At 43.2% G+C, this 18,559-nt stretch overlaps 1 protein-coding gene across 1 annotated transcript in view; it reads left to right on the forward strand.

Moving 5' to 3' along the window:
• LOC128273367 (protein eva-1) overlaps positions 1 to 18,559 on the forward strand; it is a 69,393-nt gene that overhangs the window by 5,739 nt on the left and 45,095 nt on the right. The window contains exon 2 of the mRNA XM_053011310.1: positions 16,102 to 16,224. Within this exon, the coding sequence (XP_052867270.1) occupies positions 16,102 to 16,224 (123 nt within the window). The remainder of the gene's footprint in view (positions 1 to 16,101; positions 16,225 to 18,559) is intronic.

Below are 18,559 nucleotides of genomic sequence, written 5' to 3' on the forward strand. Positions count from 1 at the left end.
CACCGCAAAGAGGCTCGTGCAGTGCGCTTCACACAATAGCGTTAGGTGGAAACCTATTGCATGCGCGCCTCTTGACTGCCAGTGCCGAGTGTCCTGCCATGCTGGCTACTATTGCACAACTTTCAATGCTATAAAATGGCCACTGTGCCTGTGGGTGTTGTACCGGACTGATTGCTAATTCGGTGGATCATTTACAGCCATGTTGAAAGGCCTTTTTTAAACGTCTAAAATGAAACAGGTACGATGCACACCGTTCGAGTGCAAAATGTTATTCAAATGTTTTTGCACATCTATACAAAATGATGATTAAACTTTTATATCTGGACCTACACCAATTCTGCCTGAGCTCACATACTAAATAAGTGTTTAATTGTTTCCAGTGGAGTGTCTAGGAATAATTTGAATAAGTACTAGGTCTTAGAATTGAGAACTGAACTGTTTTTAACACACACAAAACGTTTATAAAATTTAAATGCGATTTTCTATTTTATGTATGTGCCATCGATAGCTATACATTTCTCCTATCTCTCTGCTAAATCATGGATTCCCAGACGAAAGAATTCTGCCACTGTTTAAGTAAACTAATTAGTCATTGCATTTCGAGTTTCTCGTAGAAAAACGAAGGGCTGCTCAGTCAATACGTGTCCCATTGATGAAAATGAATGATATTCGGAAAGAGCTAAGTCTAGTGAATAACGCGGGGAGGGATAGCAGCTTTCATCCAAGTGATTTGATAGTATCCTGAAACAGTTTTGTTTTTTGGGGACATGGAAGCCTCAGGCCACGGCCGACCAGGCGCCTCCATTTCAGAAAACAGGAACGGCTTTTTGATAGTTTTCGATCAATGCATGGTTCAAATTGATCATTTGTTGTCCGTAGCGATCGGAATTAACGTTTCCATCAGGTTTTAGGAGCTTGTGATACACCACACGGTCCCATCAGAAAGTCCGTTTCTTGGAATCCTTGGAGGTTTTTTTTTGTAAAGTCAAAATCGCCATTGTGGATTTTTTTAAACCGTTTGAAGCACTGCGATCTTCCAAACACAAGTCCCGACAACCATTTGGTACGATTCCGAAGCAGTTTTCTTCAAGAGGAGCAGAAAAGTTATAATCCCCGCAAAACATCATTTCCAGGCACAAAAGTTGGCATGGTCTAACTCTTTCAAGGAACGGTTGCAAACGAAATTATTTTTTTTCGACCTGAACTCATTTACCTGATGTCAAAACAAGGTAATGGTGTATAAACAGCAAAACTGGGAAGTCCAAATCGACAGATAGAGCAATCTTTTTAACAGTTCAGTTCTCAACTCTTAGACCTAGTAACACTGTACGAATAATTTAAAATGTTATGTAGAATGTTCTTTGCACTAGCCTACAGGCAACATTTCATTATGCAAAATATGTGCTTGATTGAAATGTAAGCTGCCGCATTTGCGTGTTTTTCAATGGCACAACAAGATCCGGTGGAAGGTGGAAACCCGATTGTTATCATAAATTTTGCCCCGAGTTGCTAACGACAGCGTGAGGGATCGTTTCAACATCCTGCGCTAGGTGTCTGTACAATATCCGAAAACGAAATTTAGCCACAAAACTCGGGCCAGTACACGGAGGGCAATAAAGCACCAGCGAGCTATAACTTTTATTTATCTCCGCCTCATGGCAGATGAGTGAAATCGAAGGAAAGATCGCCCGAATAGGAAGGGACCCCGGGAAAGGCCATTGTCGGATCAGGCGCGATGGGTGGTTAACGTCACTTGAATTGCTTTGAAATTGCGGGCCATTAAACGAAAATAAAGATTTAGGAAGCGTTATTTTATGAACATAACACGTTTGGGATTTCGTAAAATGCGCCGCGCTATCCGTGGTTCCCGCGGCTCGATTCGAAATATAATTAAAACTAACGGAAACATGCTGCCGCAAACCGAGGTTGCTTTTGGCGGTTTTATCTTAAAGAAATGCTATGTTTCATGTTCATCTAACGTGAACGTTAGCAACAGCATGTTTTTGTGAAGAAGGGAAGTTAAGGTGATGAGAATTTTTTTTGTATAATTCTTTTATTGCTTCATTTTGTTGTGTTTTATGCTTAGCTCCCCATTAGTGCTGCGCAAAGCCTTGGTCAGTGAGATAAAAGCGAGCGTTTCAGGTAAATGAGGCAAAGCCAGTGAAGAAAAACCTCATCCCGCAGAAAGAGAAATACTTATTACGCAAAATTGAGATCATAAGCTGATGCCGTTGATGGCCCAGAGCAGAACGTAGCCGCCACCTTCGGGCTAGCTGGAAGCATACACAATGGGAAAATGTAAGCGTAATGAAAGTCTTTTGATCTCCGTTCTTTATTTTTGCAGCTAAAAAACTATTTTTGCTCTGGCTTCTGTCTCGCCGCAATCGGTGCACAGGTGCACCGTGCTGTGCAGCGACGTAGCAGCCGAAAAGGCGAGGCGATGAAGAAGAAAACATACTTTTCCGAGTGCGGGGTTTTGCTCAAAAATTACAAAATGCCGCCACAAACGGACAAGTTCAACATTAGTCATCAGACAAGCATGTCCTCGCATCTGTTTCGGCGGCGAGTGTTGCTGACGAGAGTAAACACCGCTCGTTGACGATCGAATCGAAGCCAGCTCGGGGCCTCGCTTTCCCGTTCCTTTCACAAGCTGCCCCTTGCGGAGGGCCTAACGCAAACGCAAACGTGAGCCCGTTGTCACGAAAATAGCACAGCGTGAACCGGTGTGACACGAGTCAGCGAACAGGCGAGTACGAAAATAGCAGGAAAACCGTCGAGCTCCTCCGCGCTTCTCCGACCATGCTGCAAACTCGAAATTATGCTCGAAACGTAAACAAACCATCGCAAGCCAGCCGGCCGGTTCAAGCAGCTCACCGGGGAGTGGTGGGGGGTGCAGAGCTTAGGGCATGCACCCAACGCTCTCTCTCGGGATCCGCATTCTAGGGATCAATCCACCGCGACTGATCGCCTGACCAATTGGGTTGGGAAATTTGTGGAACAAAGCAATACATTTCCGGCCCGATCCGGGGAGCAGATCCTGGATTAAATGAAATCGGCTATTCATGTTATTCTAATGAGTTTCACCCACTGACATCCCAGAATAACACATACTATATTTTGACCATGTTGAACGATCAGATCAATTTATTTTTATTCATGGCGGCTATTTTCAATAAAACGCGGAACATAGGTGTTTCACACTGTTCGTGCATCAATAGTCGCATTTTCGGGTAAAGTAGCGTTTAAAGTGGGCAAAGAAAATAAATAAAGATCGACATACACAAAAAACGAAGCACGTTCAATCGATGGAAAAGTATCAATTGTTACTGTTGCGTAAAAGCAACGAAAGATTTCAAACTCCTGAAAAGACCACCAAGCGTTCATAATGCGAGTCACGAGAACCCACCGCTGGCATCATACGTTTCGCCGCAACATCCGACCGGATCGCGTTGCTTGCGGACCACTGTCGTTGGTGGTCTATTTTTACGGTCACCACCCATTATTTAGTTCGGTCGATCAAACCGTTTGGCCGTGGTTCTTGCACCGGATTGTGCCGGATCCGCGAATGCTGGCCGCGCGCACGAGCAATGGATGCCCACCCGCTTACCCAACAGGAATGTCCCGGCATTAATTTGGTCCCCTATCGACAGCAGGTTGGCCTGCTAACCTAATTTAATTCACATAGTGCAGTCGTGTAGTTTTCATTACGATCTTTTTGAACCAGCGTTCAGCTCGATACCTAGTCGCCAGATCAATAAAGTTTCACTTTCTTCCCAATTGCCTTGATGTTTGATGTTAACGAACATTGAACAATATTTAAAAAATAGCCGAACCACACTAAATAAAGGATCTGAAGGATCATAAATATGCATTTCTCGAACTGCAAATTTTTACTGATTGAATTAATTCCTCCAAAGTGGCAATTTCTCAATGCCCAAGGTACTTAATCAACGAATCAAAACGGAGCCGCGAAAGCTTTGGTCTCTTAGTCGGAGATTTTGCCCATGGAAATTCTCATTACTTTTGGCAGTCCAGCAATCCAGTGCTACGGTTTTTCATTGCCGTTTTCGTCATTGTATTTTGTGTTTTGTTCAACAGAAATGACTTTCGCACACGCCAGTCTCATCCTGCTACCAGTAGATAAAAACGGTCTGTTTCATTCCTCGTCGCCCGTAATATTAATCATCCAGGGTTTTTAAAAAGATTTTTTTTTGCTTTACATCCTTTTGTTAACTGTATTGGCTTCGGTGTTAGTGTTGCTTAAAAAAAGGCGCTGAAGCAGCAAAAATATGCTGTCACTCTTGAGTGAGTGGGAAAACCAAAAACCAATATTTTTCCTACACAACAACGTTCATTGGCCATAAATTCGGTGAGCGTGAGGTGAGGGAAGCGGCTGCTTATGGGCATCGTCAAAGTATTACTTGTCAACGATCGATAGACTATTGGTCATGGTTGGCAAAACGGGGAGCAATGCGTTGTGATCAAAGTCAAACACATTTTCTACTCGTTGAAGGAAGAAAGGTAAAAGTAAATTTGCCTCTATAGCAATCGAACAGATGGCTAGGTGAACTATTTTCTTTGTTATTGAAGCCTGAAGTAAAAAGAAAAGAGTGTCAAATAATAATATCTCTCAAAATGAACGATATGTATTATGTCCATATTTGTATTAACGCTTCCAGTCCTTTATGAAAAGTTCGGTAAATATCTCCGATTTCCGTAACCCTGCCCTGTCTGGCAAGGCGATGAAAAAAAAATAATATTTTTATTGACACAGCTCCAGCCCAGCTCTGGCCCGTTTAGCGGAATTATGCCCTCCATTACCGTTGAACGATAGAGCAAGTGAAAGTTTAACGCTTCCACCACCAGGCGTCTCCATCTGCACCCAGCGAAGGGGAAAAATGGGACTCGATAATTGCTGGAACGCTTTGCTGGTTCACAGCAGATAGGGCCTTGGGCCGATGGCCGAGCCAACAAATTTTATTAGCTCATAAGTTATCCCGGGGTAATTTAGCAAATTTGCTTTTGGCGTGTGGAGCTTGGAAATGGCGGTTCTTCGCAAACCCTTCGATTTCCGATTGCGGCATGCACGGGCAGGGGGAACCGATTTCCTGGAATGTGGAGTTAAGCCACAAAACCATCAGCGCGAAGAGTTGGTTGTCATTGGTGAGAAAAGTAATGAACATTTATTTCAATTTCCAACACCGACAGCTTCTTTTTTGCCTTGCCGCGCGGCGCACGGGAAGGCAGAAAAGGATGCCGCCAGTTTCGGCCATCATGGACAGTCGAACAGTATTATTAGCCGTTCGACCGCACGGCCGGGGAATCGTAGACGCAGATTTCAAACATGTTGACCGGTCGAGCCGGTTACGTAACGCAAGTCAACGCCAAAGCAATTTCAGTCGCTGTTCGGTATGTCGCGTGCGGCTGACACTATTGCCTCGTGCGAGAGCTAGTCAATAAAGACGGTCAATTCGTTCCTGGGAAATGACGCCTACAAATGACTGTCCGCAAATTAATGGTGTTAAAGCTGCACTGTTACTGGGAAGGTTGTACCATGTATGGGGAGTATGATTGCCTTTCAAATCATGTAAGGAAATGAGAAACCTAGATTATGAAGAAATTGGCTAGATGGCTATCGTTGAATCATGTAACTTTTAAATATGATGTAACTTCTACAAAGCCATTAAGGCTTTGCATATGTTACGTGAGTTGAGATTTTAACTCAAGCAGGTAACAATGGGTTCGAATTCGTATTATTTGAACGAATGTGTACGAACGAATATATGAAACCCAAATGCTATAGAAATTATGTGATGCATAAACAAACAACGAATTAATATTTCTTCATCAGCCGTATACTTTATTAGGCAAAGCAATAAGGATTCATTTCATGCCCACAGCGTTATGAAACCGTAGGATCAACCGTGTGGTTACGGCGACTTTGAATAGATTCATATTTCAGAGTCAACCACAATGTCCTCGTTGTTGAAACTTCGAAGAATTGTTGTGCAAATCTCTTACATGATCTATTTTTAAAGCTCTCCGTTGGACCTTTGTTTGCTTACTTTCGTTTTGTCACCGGACGGGCGGATATCGTACGATTCTAGAACTCACGGCTCACGGCTCCAGTAAAGTCGAATGAATAATTTATTTCCACTTATCCTCGCATCGTCAGATACCCGCCAGTAGTGCTCGTTCTCCGGCTCCGGCGCCTTCAGTTTGAAGTGGTGTTTCCTTTGCGGCTCGGTTGCAACACCTTTCACTAGACCAGCTCGTCGGGGGTCATGCACAATGCGTAGGGTGTAAAGAGCATCTCTCAAATACTGTCAGGAACAAATGTTCCGAAGCTGCCATCGCACGAACTGTACCACTCCGGGTTTGCCTATGGCCCGGTCGAGTGGCATTGCCTATCGAGTGCTTGATAAGCGAACACCCTTCTACATCCTCGCCAACTACCGACGTATTGAGCCGATATATACGCATTATTACTCACACATGTAGGTTGTGAAATGCAAAGTGGGAGCCACTGGTGCTGCCGGTAGACAAAGCTGGCCCGTCGAAGATCCTTTGGAAATCTGTCCGAAAAACGGCACGGTAGACCTACCTACGGGGTATGCTGCACAACTAGCCTAGAATGCTGGTTTGTAAAACGATAGCCAATGGGTCGTTTTTGCTCGGCGAGTTTGCAGGAATTGTGCAGGAATTCTTCTAGCGTAGGGTCTTTCGAAAACACACAAGAACACCGGCGTGCAGCTGACGCGTAATCGATGCTCCGTTTCGAACATTCTCTACGTCGTTCAACGAAGCGTTGCCTCCCGATGAACGTGATGCACAACTGTAAAGATTGGCTCCAAGACCCATTGTCGTGCAGTTGGATGGTGTACGTGCAACATTTGCAATAGCCCCCATTGGAAACCCTTTTGGAAAACACTCCCCGGGTGGAAAGCCGGGAATACCAGCTGTAAGTCAACTTCGCAAACGGATGCACCCTAAAATGGGCGAAGCAAAGAAACAAAAAACTTTCGCTCCGTGCGAATGTGAGGAACGCCTAACGTGATCGTTAGTAAATGTGCATTTCATTCCGAAAACTCTGGCGTCGGCCAGGGCCAGGAGTCTGTCCAGGGTTCTGTGAGCGAAGGAGGATGAAAAATTAAATTCCACTTTACTCCATCCTGCCAATCCAGCCAAAGTCTGGCTCGTGTTGGTTCTTGTGTAGCTTTTTTGGTCTTGTCTTTTTCCCTGCACAAAGCACCACACTCCGAAATGTGGGGCACATTTGCAGCAGAACACACCAAGCCAGGGATGCAGGACCGCTTTTCAATTGCATTTTTCACTTTAGCACTCAACACTTCATCGCTGCAGGATTAGCGCCATGCATACGCAACTAGAATGTCTAAGGTGGGTTCGCCAGGTTCTTCGATCTCGAATATGCACCCCTTCGTACGCTGGTTTCATAGTACAAAAGCACCTGGTGCCGCATATCGTTACTGAACAGTAGATGTTACACGATAAAAATATTGCCAAATAACTGATGAATAATATTAGGTTGGGGAAAAAGAAATCCATTATTTTTGGGTGAAATTCAAAACATTATTTAAGATACTTCCGATGGTCCGATTTTCGTCAAATATGTACCGTTTTGTTGGAAAATTTGTTGTCTTTTCAAAGGCTAGCTTATAATGCCTCTCTTGTAAAAGGCTTAGTCGTTATTGGCGAAAATCTTAAGCAATCCATTTTCACAATCCTTTCTTGATCTCAGTTTTTCACCACTCAGGAAATTTTGTAATGCCCGAAAAAGGTGTCAATCGCTCAGTGCAAGATCCGGACTATACGGTGGATGCAATAAAACATCCCAACCAAGCTCCGGGACTTTCTGGTGAGCCACTAAAGACGTGCGTCACATTTCGTTGTCCTGTTGGAACACAAAACCTCTTCCGTTGGCCGATTCTGATCGTTTCTGGTCAATTGCTAGCTTCGAACGGTACAGTAATTGACAATAGAGATCTGAATTTTATGTTTGACCACACGAAAGCAACTCACAATAAACGGTTCCTCTCAAGTCCCACCATAAACCCAGTAGAACCTTACTGGCCGTAAGTTCTGGTTTGACCACCCTGTAAGCTGCTTCACCACGCTTAGACCACGATCCTTTTCACACAATATTGTCGTAAGTGACCCATTTCTCATCCCCAGTACCCATCCGTTTAGGAAATGGGTCGATTTCATTCCGTTTGGCTAAAATTGTGTAGAAGGAAATTCGCGCCATCATGTTTTTAGGTGTAAATATGGTGGCATTCAATCATCGAGCTTCTTTGTCGATACAGCTTTGCGCAAATGGCTTAAAACTGTCTGATGGTTAATCTTTAGCTCCTGGCCGATGCTCTGACTACTAACATGCCGACCAATTTTAATTTTTTCTGTGATTTTGTCAACATTTTCGATGACGTGTCTGCCTGGGTGAAATGCATCTTTAACATCAAAAATAACTGAAACGGGTCAACGAAACCTAAATTTATCACAACTAGCTGTTAGAGTATTGGCACCATAAACAACATGCAAAATTTCAGCCGCCTAGCTAGAATTTTCGCCTTTTTCAAAGAAAAATTGTAAAATGTGTCCAATTTTCTCTTTGGTGACTTCCATTGTTAACACCCTGTAACTCACAAACGAATAGAACAAACAATAAACAGTGAAAGCATTTTTTTAAGTGGATAGTATCAGCTTTAAAACGAGCCTAATTTGAAATTAAAAATTTCGATACTTCACAAGATATCGATCACTAAAGTCATCAACTGAGAAAATAATGGATTTCTTTTTCCCCAACCTAATATCTTCAAGTGCCTAACAATAGAAAAAAAACCACCGGTTCACTCAACAATCAAGGAAGATAAAATCGATGATCGATAAGAACACATTTTTATTTTAGTGAGGCGACAGAGAAACTGTCTTCGCAATTCGTCACCGAACAAAATTTTGTAATACATATGAAACGCCTATCCGTTGTAAAAGCACTCTAGTGAGGTGATCTGGAAAAGTTGAAAACAGTGGCGCGGCGGCGACGTAAAACTTGATCTATGTAATAAAAATTCGTCGTATCACAGCCCGGTCTTTCGAAGGGTACTAAGAAGTTTTGCCACGTACTTTCAACTGAGCCGAAGAAAACTTTTTCTGCGCGGGAAACTTTTCTGAACCATTGCCTACGGGATAGCGAAGAAATCGTTGGGACCACTGTAAGTTTACCACTACACCCGCCCAGTGGAAATGAGACCCACCGCAAGGGTCGGTGAGCAAAAGCTCGACGAATGGTTAAACCTTATGAATGTGAAAAGAGTCCTTAACGAGCGCATTCAAAATTGCATTCACACACCTTTGAAATGGGGGAAAAAAAAGTTTCTCGGCATCTCGGAATTTAAGGATCAACGCTGAGGCGCTATCTTTCGACGAACCGTTACGGTTGATTCGAAACATGTTCGGCATACGTCGAAGAATGTTAAACGTAAGCGTTAGTTTGTTTGTTGTATACATAAGCGTACAGTGTACATAAATCAATACAGTTTTACCTGTTTTGTAAACTACGTAAATCCTTAAAACCTTCACGAAAAACATTTTTGTTTTCACGACTCCGCCAGAGAACCGGTAATGTGCCGTGTAATGGTAACGGCAGCGCTTGGTTAAAAGATTTATTGGATTAATTTCTTCACAGATAAATTATTCCAGCTAGTCGCCGTCGCAAAGTTTCAATATTGGATTGCCATGCTCGATTTTTTTCTTCATTTTCTCGTCGATCAATTCAGAGCGTAGAGTTGAAGTTGATCCATTGAAGCCAGGAAAGTGGAAAAAAACACTCAATAAAAGTGTAAAACTCGGCGAGAAGCGGAGGTAATGGAACGACACAGAACCAAAGAATGTGCGCCACGAGAGCTGCGCAGTCGGAAGAGCAACGGTTTTCGCTTCGAGAGATAGTGCCAGATACTCCAGTTAAGAAAGGTCCTTGAAAGAAGTTGACAATTTTCGCGCCCTTCTTTTTGCACCAACACATTTGTCGTATGCCTTGTGGCGTGTCTTTAAATTTGCTTCCGTTCCGTTCTTCTAGAAACTACCTACCGTGTACGATTTTTCACCTCATCAGGAAAGCAAAATAGGTAACACAGCTATGTGAAGTCACAATGGTAGACGTTGAAATGAAACCATAACGCTGACTCCAATTTATTTTTCGTCAGTCCTGCTTTACGCTAAATGCTTGTGCCAGAAAATTACACATGATAGGTGATTTATGGCTATAAAAATCTCAAAACCGTTTTGATAAAACGTATTCAAAGTCTTACATTGAAATAGTGCAACTCATAAAGCAACTCAAAAACACAAAATTTCTTACAAATTCCGAGAATGCCTTGATCGGATTGCCATCGGCGTTGTGAAGTTCGACATGCCCTGCACTCCCAAGGAATTTGTAACCGACAGATATTGCTGTGATCGGCTTAGGACGGCCAGAAGCGTGAATCGCTGGCCTCTTGACACCGAGCCTTCGATCGATTTGTCAGGAAGGCAGTTGGGAAGGCAGAGTTTTCTGAAACGGTACCCATCTTTAACATAACTTCTAGTAAAACCCGCCCAGCTTACTGAACGAGATCCGAAACAATTTTGCATCCGCTGTTACGGCCTCGTTTCACAAACGCAATGCGATTGGCACTTCCGGCGACCGGCCGGCGAAAGGCCCCGGATACTGCGCTTTCAATTTCTTTCCGGCCAACCAAATTTAGTGGCCGGCCATGGCGGATGCGAAAACAATGCCGGCACGAGTCACAACGATCTGGTTGCGGTCTGCAAGCATAACAAAATGGTTTCCTCCATTCTGGCGCAACGAGCGCAAACAATCGCCGTGCCACATCCGGCACCGGCGCGCATCGTCTTAGATTTGGATTGGTTTTCAATTTGTGATTTATGCTTTACTTCTCCCCGGTGGTGGTTTTTGTTTTGGTTATTCGGTATGCCTTTGCATAATCAACACCTCGACGTTCGCTGAAGCATGAAACGCAAACACCGTCGCCAGCCACGCTGGTGAGAGTTCATGGAAATACCGGAAGCGAATGTTTGTCGATCGGAGGTCCGCCAAATTGATACATTTCCGCAAAAAGTGTGTGCCTCAACATGACTGCACAAGCATTCAATAGGAAGCTGTTGTTTGTGCAATCAATAAAATCATTTTTAAACCGTTTTAGCCCCAAGAGTTGGAGCAGAGAGTGTGCTGGATTTTGGTAGTGCGTAAGCAGGAGCCTAACTTTGGATTGTACCCTGTTTACATTTAACGTTTTGGTATAGACTTTCAACGCTGAAGGGATCTCTTTCGAGATTATACTTGAAACACGAAGAAAAATCTGTTTGAATATAATAATAGAAATTAAATAATCAAGTTACAATACATGAAATACAAACTAACGAAAGCAGCATCATGCGTTGCTGATTTTGATATACAGAGTAATCCATTTCGTAGTTTCGAAATCACAGGGCTGGCATTTTTTCAAAATGGCATGTCTCCGATAATGAAAATGAATCGCTTAACAACAGAACAACGTGTTAAAATTATCAAAACTTATTACAAAAAGTTGCGATTTGAAAACGCTCATTTTTCCAGCAAAATTGTCTTCAGCGGCACATTTTTCACTTGGCAACTACGTAAAACAAGCAAAAATGCCACATCTGGGGAACTGAAAACCCTCTATCAATTAAAGAGATGCCTTTATATCCCGAAAAAGGGACGGTATGGTGTGCTTTATTCGCTAGCGGTGTCTGCTGACAAGCCTGCAACTTTGAAGAATTTGACAAAAAGCATTCGCCAAGTGATGGCTGAGGTACATCCAGGAATGTACAAACAATTCGTTTAAAATTATCGTATCAGAATCGACCGTTGTCATAGGTCCCATCGAAGTTGTTGCCATAAGCGGCGGCCATCTGAACGATATTGTGATTCAGGCATAATGGCAAAGTACAAATTTTATGGTAAAACCATTTTAATTAGAAACTATTTTTCATGTGTTTTTTTTCCATTTTTCACTACGCAATGGATGACCCTATACCTGCGTGTTTCCATAACGAACCGAAGGCCACATCATGCAATAAATAGTTGACAAAAAAATAAAATTCAAAACCAAGGGGGTTGATTTTCCAGCATTAACTTCCAGTGCGGTTGCTAGCAGCATTCACTTTCACACTCTATCAGCATCACAACTTCAGCAGAAGCTGGGCGATAGTTGATAGCACGTCATTGAGATCATTGCCTTTTTTTTGAAGTAGCACCTTACTTACGCAGCACTTGGGTGTTTCGGGAACAATTTATATTGGAATACTTTAGCAAACTTTTCGTCCACCAGACGCCGTTCGATGAGCCGGCCACCACGGGCCGCCACGTTGTTTGGTAAATTATGTTCGACAACGGAGGTGCTGAGATGGCACTGGCAACGCAGAAGCGATGCGAGATGACTTTCACAACTTTCCGTCGAAAATGGCGAGGATTTTGTTTCACGGGAAGAAAGCGTCAAAAAAATAACCTTCACTCGGCCCGCTTGAATGGTTTCCACCGTTGTGTGGCGGGAAAAACGCGCTTTCCTCCGGTATCGGATGTTTTGTTTTGCTTTATGTCCCTTTTTTTTCGCCCACCTTACCTGTACGGTGAATGGAATTTCGGAACCGGGTTTTTGTTCCGGTTTTTTTTTTTCGTTTCCTGTTTCCTTCGGTTTTTTTTGTGTTTGGGATCCGTGGTCCCTTTATGTGATGCTCATCTTTGGGTCGCGGCAGACCCACTACCCATCGCAAACCAACGGGGGCACGCCACGCCGAACCTGGCCTGAGGAGAAACCTGAGTTTGGCGATGGGAGTTTTGCGAAATGGAGCATATAATTTACAACACCGTCTGACTCGTTGTCAGTGATTTATCAACGATAGCGAGAGAAACAGACTACGGCAGAGCGTACGGCGCCCGAGGGCACCTTCCGCGGGCCAGGTGACGCTACGGCGGGATCCCGCCCCGCGAAGAGGCTCCATTATGTAAAAGGGCATTTGTCTCAGGTCCGACGCCGACCGACGGCTCGGTGCTTTCCTCAATCGCCTGGCCTAGTCCGGTTGGGTTTGGGGGCCCCGCAGACGAAGAGGTGTGTTTTACGCATGTAACCATCAGCGGGGGAAAAGTTGTGGAAATTTAATTTCTGGAATAAGCTGTTAAGTACGGCGATGATTTGTAGCCGTGGGACGCACGGTGGCTCAAAATTCATCAGCGACGAAGGAGAAAGTTTGTTCCCGGAACACACGAACCGCATGAAGTACACATCTTGCGGCGGCCCTACGTGGAGTTTGTTTTTCTTCGGTAGATGAATAACGGGCAACGAGTATTTAGAGAACCTCAACCAGCCTCATTTGAGGTGGTTGCAACGGTGGCTACCGTTACGAGTTATGGTGCACATCGGTTGTTACCAAGATAGAAGCATGGAACGCTCCATCGAAAGTGCAACATGTATAGAAGCAGGAAATGTGTTTAACATTTCCAGAATCAGTTTGAGCAGAGGAAGTCTCTGCGAACATCCCCGTCATTAAATAAGAATGAACTTAACCACACCATGTAGGCTTTGTAGACCCAATCACCTTAATTAAGACCTGCATCGACCTGACACGAAAAAGTTGTTACGAAACACCCCAGAAAAAAAACCACAAGATTTTCGTTTATTCTCAAAGGATTACTTATTTTATTGACGATTTTTTTTATTATTTTCTACTGCTTCACAAGCCAACCAAACTCTCTTTGGCGACTCTCAAACCTGCCTTTGTCACGTCTTTTGGTCCATGTTTTGGCGGAATTCTGTGTCGTCTTCTTCCGTTCTCGCAGTGGGTCATCCCAGTGCCGCAGTGACGTGAGCGGCTCCCTCGGGTAATTCATGAAGAAAGAAAATCGTGAAGTATTCCTAATCTCCTCAAAGAGCACTTGTTGGACTTTTCGGTTGAAAAGTTACTGCGCCCCTAGAGCCACCGAAGCAGGCACAAGTTTTTAATATCCATCCAATGAGCAACGAGCGCCGCTGACTACATCGACCAAATAAAAGCTTTCCTCTTATTTCGCGTCTTATCGAGCATCTTATCGCGCGCCCAAATTGGTGCCACAAGTAAATTTGGTTGGCCCGCGGTGCTGCCTTCGCGGTGGTGCCGGCAGTGTCTCGTTTTTGGCTGCCGTTTCTATCCGGTTATGCTATCCTGTTACTTTCTCATCGCGACGCCAACTTCACTCTGCTTCACGACCCGTTTGCTTCGTACTTAGTGTCAGCGGATATTTTGAACGCACAAACGGCCGATTGTAAAATCCAAATGAAATATCTCGCAATGGTCTTACCGAAAGCTAATTAGCGGCCTCACCCTGTATCTGTGAGAGCACAACGAAGCACAAAGCACGGGTCGATAATTTTCTATTCCGCTCTTCAGCTCACGCTCCTTTTGGCATATTTTGGGTGTCCGTTCCTTAGCCATTCGGTGTGATGGGGAAGTTCGAGCGTACTTTGAATGACTTACGCAATCTCGTTCGCTTTCCCATTCATTCTAGGGTATAATTATTAATCGGCTTAAAATCGGTTGCAATGATCGGTTTTGGCAAAGTACTTAAAATGCGAACTTTTCTGCCGAGTTCGTGGTGAGTTTATTTCCACTTTACAATTTCCAATTCGGAAAGGCCAATACGGAGCGCTGGTTAAGGTGCCACAAATTACATCGGTGGTTGTAAACCGCGTTATGGCTAACGGAATCCAATCAATAATTACGAATTACTATTTTGCTCGGGCCACATTTGACTCCTCGTTGTTTCATTTTTCAATGAAACGAGCTCATTACGCTGCGGACGCTTGTGAAATTAAAACGGATCAATTATCTACATAATTCAGATGTTTATCATGAAATGTTGAAAATAACCTTCATTCCACTTATCATTCCACTGGTCTGGTCATTTAGTTCAATGAACATGACTTCATTGATGGTATACGAGTCATAAATCATATGACAGACCGAGAATTTGATTTTGATTTTTGCTTCAAATAAAACCCAAAACTGGCTGAACATTAGCTTTGTGTAACAGAGATGTGTGGTGATTTGGACAAATTTTCAATCTGATATAGTATTGACTTTTGCGTCATAGTGTCACTAATTTCCGGAATTTCCAGATAATTATGCAAAATTGTACAAAAAACGAACAAATCTGTTGAGAATGTCCCGGCATAAATGCTAGTTGCACTGTAAAACAACGTTTTCCTGTTCACAAATTTGACAGTCCTTATCTCTAACTCATCAATTTACACCACTGGACAGCTGTGATATGGATAAATTGAAAAACAACTTTGAACTAACCCCAACTGAACTACATTGAAGAAATACAAATGGTAACATCTTCATCACTGGCTGTCCTTTGGTTTGATCCATGCTCTGCTCCCCAAATCCATGGTACGGTGGTTGCTTCAACATTAGTGAATTGTCACCACTGTGTTTCCTGCTGTGTGCTTTCGGTGTCCAAACGGACACCAAACATCGTTCGTTTCCGTCAGCCTCGTAGACAGTCGTCCCAGCTGCTGGTCAGGACAGTGAAACGTTGTCCATCACACTCCTGGTCTGAGTCGTAGACTACACCGGATATGACCAACTGTTCCTTTCACTCCATCCGTTTTGACCACCCGGTGTGCAATGGATATGGAGTGATTTCCAGCTGATAAACTCGTTTCTCGGTACTACGTCGGTGAAATTTATCGTTCTACGAGCAGTGCAGCATTCCCGGGGCTCGGTTTAATCCCACAACTACAATGCGGTGTGAGAAGCGCTGTCCAATCTAGTTGATGACACAGAACGATGGAAATCAATTGTCACTTGAAAATTGGATAAATAAACCATCGGTTTGACCTGGTCTACCATACCTTTTGCCGTGATCATTGCAGTGAAATTAAGCATGTGTAAAGCTTCAAATTAGAGAAGGATGCAAGTGACAAAAATGAAAGATTTTAATGAAAACTTAATAATCAAACACAACTAAAATAACCCTTTACATACGAGTGCAACGAATACAGTCTCCTTTTTTTACTATTACAGCTTTACTGTCGGGAACGTTGCGCACATATCAACGGGCAGGTTGTGATCGGGAGTACGTTACGTTGAGCTGTCCTCGGGGAACGAGCATCTCGATCGAGATAGCGCAGTATGGACGGAGTGGCGGTAAGTACATCTTTCAAACTATGCGTTTAAGAATGAGACTGAAACAGAATATTAGATCTTAAACTCCTTTTAATGCCCTAATTCTCCTTCTCTACAACGAAACCATTACACTTTAAGGATTACAATAAGCGAAGTGTAATTTTAGTTTCAGCCGAACGAATGGCATCGAATGATTAATGTGCGTTCGTATTACTCTACTGTCTATTCTATTCTATGGCGGTGACGATGCTCACGTTCTGTACTTTTCATTAATCAATGCACTGCTCGCTGTGCCAAGATAATTGGGATGTTTTTTTGTTATCTAAAACAAAACAGGTCGGTTGACTACTTTGTATCCGTTGCTTTCCCCAACAAAGGAGCACATCCGCCCAGCTTGCTGGCCTTTTTTGTACTGCTCAATGCTAGGATTGAGGTGACTATTAATTACGACTGCCGAAGTAAAATCATTAAATTTCTAAACTATGCCAAATTGTCTACCAGATTGCACCATCAGCACTCCTTCTGAGAAACGGGTATTTCACCGAAGTTGAAAGAAACGAAAGATGAAGTGTTAAACGAAGCGATACTTTTTCACAGCCACTATTTGCAATATACGCTGAACTGATTGAGTGCAAACTGTGTCTGCTCCGTGTTCGTTCACGCGTAATCAATCAATTTCCATCATCGTGGATTCCTGAATTCAATCGTTAGCAGAGGCCACGGTTCTCTAGTCATCTCGAGCTCCATTCAGGCGCTCTGAAGGACACTCAAATTTAAGCTAAATGAGCGTCATCCCACTTGGCGAGAAGGAAGTGTAGTTTCTTAAGCCCTTAAGGAAAACGTCGCCCGGGCGTAACCAGTTTTGACAATGCAAATGTCGATACAGTTTCCGAACCAATGTCTTAGCCCTTAGCCCAAAAGTCACCCAGTGGAACTTTCAGCAGCGGCAAAAACAGTGGCAAACAATGAATGAATAATGGAAAATTAATTAAAAACTTGCTCGTACACGAAGCAAACTACGTTCGCTTACTTCGACCCATTTTCCCGAAACCCACTTTCTTGCTACAACATCAGAACCAAAAAATGTGAAATCACAAAATGCTTACCATTTTGACCTTAGAACCGCCCGGAATTGTCGCTATCATCAAACCGTAACCGCTGTGATGAAGCATCCCTACCCATTTGGCAATCCAATCCGTCGTTCGGCGAGCGTCAAGCAGTTGGGCCTTGGGAAACTCTTTTCCCGAGGCGCTTTAGAAATCAAATTGACTTTTTCGTCGGTTCAATAACTTGAACCGTTCCGCTTTCCACACGGCTTTCCGTAATGGATATTTTCCTTCAGAGACCTGCCCATCACTGTGCTCAGAAAAAGGAGCACTGGAGAATACTACAAACTGAGATAACCACTGATTCTAGCGAAAACAATTATCACTCTCCTTCATTTGACGCATTTTGAGCGAATAAGAAAAGCTTCCCCAAAGGTCCATAGCATTTCTTAAGTTTATAAACCCAGATTACGATGCAATTTGTTCGTTTATCAGTTCAGATACGTCGCCGAGTATTACAAAACTCTAGGGAAAGCTTAACTGCGTATGCCCTTTCGAGAAAAAGTAGAGAACGTAGAAGGGTGTTGAATTTGAAGGTTTTCCATCATGGCAATTATGTTGCCTGCAAATTCGCTGGCTTCAGTGCTTTTCCGTGAAAATATGTTATTTGATGACGATTTAAGCAAGTGTCAATGAACGGGTTTTGCGCTGTATTGCTGAAATTTTGATGATCGATGAGCATGATTGTTGCCACGTGTCATGCTTATTGACCATTTATTTAGCTGAGCTTCACAAGCCCATTGTTGCTTCAGTATTTCTCCTTAAGAAAATCTAATTCAAAATTAAAAAGGGCTCAAAATTGTCTACATTCTATTAGTAACAGGACTCGGTTTAAGAAACGATAAAACATAGATGAAGATATGCTTATCCTTTTCGAAACTAGTTTCGAAAGAACAAACTTCATAATACTAAAGTTCAGTGACCAAAATAGCTCCGAAAAATTAGAAGTAGAATGAAATTAAAAGTGAGGTTTGAATACCACCATAAAACATAATCTGGCGGCTGGATTGCTTTTGAAAATTCCAATCAACTTTAAGCTGGCTTTAATTATCGCAAGCAGGCAGTGTGGCAATAGTTCATTTTTAGAACTTTTCATTCCTGCTTTCAGTCACCCCGATCAATTGGAACCGAACCAAAACCTCAACAGCCAAATCATTACCATTGATGAAAGATAAATAGAATCCAACTTCGTCTTGGTTCAGGCTGCCCTCGTGACCTTTGACATCGCGTAACCCCTTGAAGCTTGAACG

Source organism: Anopheles cruzii, chromosome 3, assembly GCF_943734635.1.
Source record: "Anopheles cruzii chromosome 3, idAnoCruzAS_RS32_06, whole genome shotgun sequence".
Lineage (NCBI taxonomy): Eukaryota > Metazoa > Arthropoda > Insecta > Diptera > Culicidae > Anopheles > Anopheles cruzii.